The following is a 2555-nucleotide window of genomic DNA, read 5'->3' as shown; positions in this document are numbered from 1 at the left end:
TCTAACTGCTTCTGAGGCAGGGTAGCCACCAAATATCGTCCATTCTAGTTGAGCAGTAAAATGATGAATTTTCAGAACATAAGCAACAAAAACGTAGGTTAAAAAAAACTCCACACCAACTTTACACCTCATTACTTGGCAGCATCCCTTTAATATTCATACACATAGAAGTAAATTCTTTTCATAGCTAAATTTTTTCAAGTACGTAGAACACAAAATATGTAAAAATCAATGTGGACTTCATTAATGTTATATTTATTTATTTTCCAGCTTCATACAAACTGGATGTAGAAGCATAAACATAGTACATTTCTACCATTTTCAACAAAAATATAACCAATATGTACAATTATTGTATTAAAAATACAAAAGGGATACAGACTCCACCAATGTCTTTCTAAAAGACATACAGGTACAAGTAGTATCAAAAGTATGAGGAAATCACCAGTTAATTGTACATTCTGCACTTGACATCACAGAGCGAACTGAGATTAGCAGTCCTATGGTCTACAATTACTTATGCTTATATAACATTTGTGCAACTTGTGATAGAGCTAGGTTTCTGTCTTTCTATATGCACATGAGGTCCATAGCCTAGAGAATAAAACTGGCAAATAATGCATATTACAAGTAAAATTACAAATGCGTAATTGACAATGTGATATATAAGCAAACAGACAAAAGCCAGGAGAAAGAATTAAATAAAGCACTGACATTTTTGATACAGTGAAAAAACACTGCAATTTGATCTTTAAAAGTTGAAGCTATTTACGTTTATCTACTGATCAATATGATCAGCTGAGTTCAATGGAAACAAAAAAACCCAAGACCAGCAGTTCCTCACATCTGAGTACTACTCGGAATGGCAGCCTTCACTTTTCCGGAGTCTGTGCAAAAACAACACAAAAATAGAGGGGAAGGGTCATTTCAGTCATTACAGGGTTAATAGCAGCTGTGAGCAGGTGGTTGCTACACGTTGGCCTTCTCTACACATGCAGTGTTCCATAAAGCCATTAACAGTTGTGACTATTTCTGCATTGCAAAGGCTGGCAAATCTAAACTCATTATTTGTCATTTAAAGGCTTGTTTATTCCCTAATGCCAAGTCAATAAAGGGAGAGTATTAGATCAGTATTAAACAGCTGACAGTAGCTGTGACATCCCAGCTTGCCTTCACTGCAAAAGTATCCAGTTAATTTTTCTCTTAAAATAAACTATGCTTCTAATCATAGTAAAAGAGAGAAAGAGCACAACAATAACTTAAAAGGTGGGGTTGCCATCTGTCTCATTCAAATGGGACACTTTCTGCAGTATGCCATCCTGTATTCCACAAGGCACAGGTATGGGACACACAGTGTCCTGTTTTTCTCCACTGGATACTCGCAAGCACTGCATTTACATAAAGCCAGCTGATAATACCAGTAATTCAAAAAATGTACACTTTTGAAGAGTCCAGGATGGGGCACTTTAAAAGTGGAGCTCAGTCTGTCTCACAACCCTTGCCTTCCATTCTGCCATACTCTGCCATGCGATACTCATTTTGTTTCTACGAGCCCAGGCTGGCAACCCTACTTAAAGGTATGAAATAATACTGTACTTATGATGCAGCTGTAACATTTGCTGTCAGAACACAAATATACAGAATTGTAATGAAGGCATTGTAAACAAGCAAACAAGCACTGTGTCCTTGAAGGATTTCAATGCATTTTTCTCTTTGTAGGTTAAAGGCCAAATGTAGTTTGACAACTAGCTTATCTCATTATCCCAATGAGACTAAGTGCTAGGATTGTGATTAAAATCTAAAAGAAAGATTAAAAAACCCTTCCAGGCATTGGGAAGTGCAGCCAGAATTAATCATCTTGATGTGATGATCTTGGAATTTGGAATGATACTGTGTGATGTGGCAGACAGCGACAGTGGTAGCTTGGAGATTGCTGCACTGTGCATTTCAAGCAACACAGTTTGAAAAGTGCCAGGGCGATTTCTTCACAGTATTTCACATGCAAGGGAGAAGGGGGAGGAAGGGGGAGAAGAAGCCCCATGCTGCTTTAAGGCAGGGAAGGAGGCAAATAGGTCCACCATCCTTTAGTTATAGTTCCAAGGCTCCTGTTCTAGGGACATCTTCTTGTGCTCTCCTTTAAGGTGGCTCACTCTGGATCCAGAAAAGCCCCGGTTCTTAAACAGCGGAGACTTGCTCATCTTCTGCAAACATAAGAAAAGAGGGGGAAATTAGTTGTAACCCCTTTAAAACAAAGCTGCTCATAACCAAAGTTTACTTGTGTTCAAAGTCGTCATTTCTCTGTAAAAATTATGTACTTAAATAATCTCAGGTATAAACTGCTATTGTAAATGAAGCAAACTAGCTTTGATTAAGTTTTACTCGAGATGAACTTGTCTGCCCTCCTGAAGAATGCAGCATTCAGCCAAAAGCTTCTAAATTTATAACTGCTTAGTGAGGTATCTTGTGACCTTCCTTGGATGTTGTTGGCCAGAAATCACTTTCCTTTCTAATGCCCTTATTAAAAAAAACCCACAAACGTCTTGCAGCTGAAGTGG

At 38.1% G+C, this 2555-nt stretch overlaps 1 protein-coding gene across 19 annotated transcripts in view; it reads right to left on the bottom strand.

Annotated features, from left to right (window-relative positions):
* Nucleotides 1-239: 239 nt before the first annotated feature.
* Nucleotides 240-2555, bottom strand: part of RAPGEF2 (Rap guanine nucleotide exchange factor 2) — a 242453-nt gene continuing 240137 nt past the window's right edge. For all 19 annotated transcript variants that reach the window (XM_025203576.1, XM_025203571.1, XM_025203583.1 and 16 more), the window contains one exon: nucleotides 240-2201. In XM_025203576.1, coding sequence (XP_025059361.1) covers nucleotides 2176-2201 — 26 coding nt within the window. In that variant the 3' untranslated portion in view covers nucleotides 240-2175. The remainder of the gene's footprint in view (nucleotides 2202-2555) is intronic.

This window comes from Alligator sinensis, unplaced genomic scaffold (genome assembly GCF_000455745.1).
Source record: "Alligator sinensis unplaced genomic scaffold, ASM45574v1 scaffold1223_1, whole genome shotgun sequence".
Classification (NCBI taxonomy): Eukaryota; Metazoa; Chordata; order Crocodylia; family Alligatoridae; genus Alligator; species Alligator sinensis.
The sequence above is the reverse complement of the archived record's forward strand: the minus strand, read 5'-3'. Positions and strand labels throughout refer to the sequence as shown.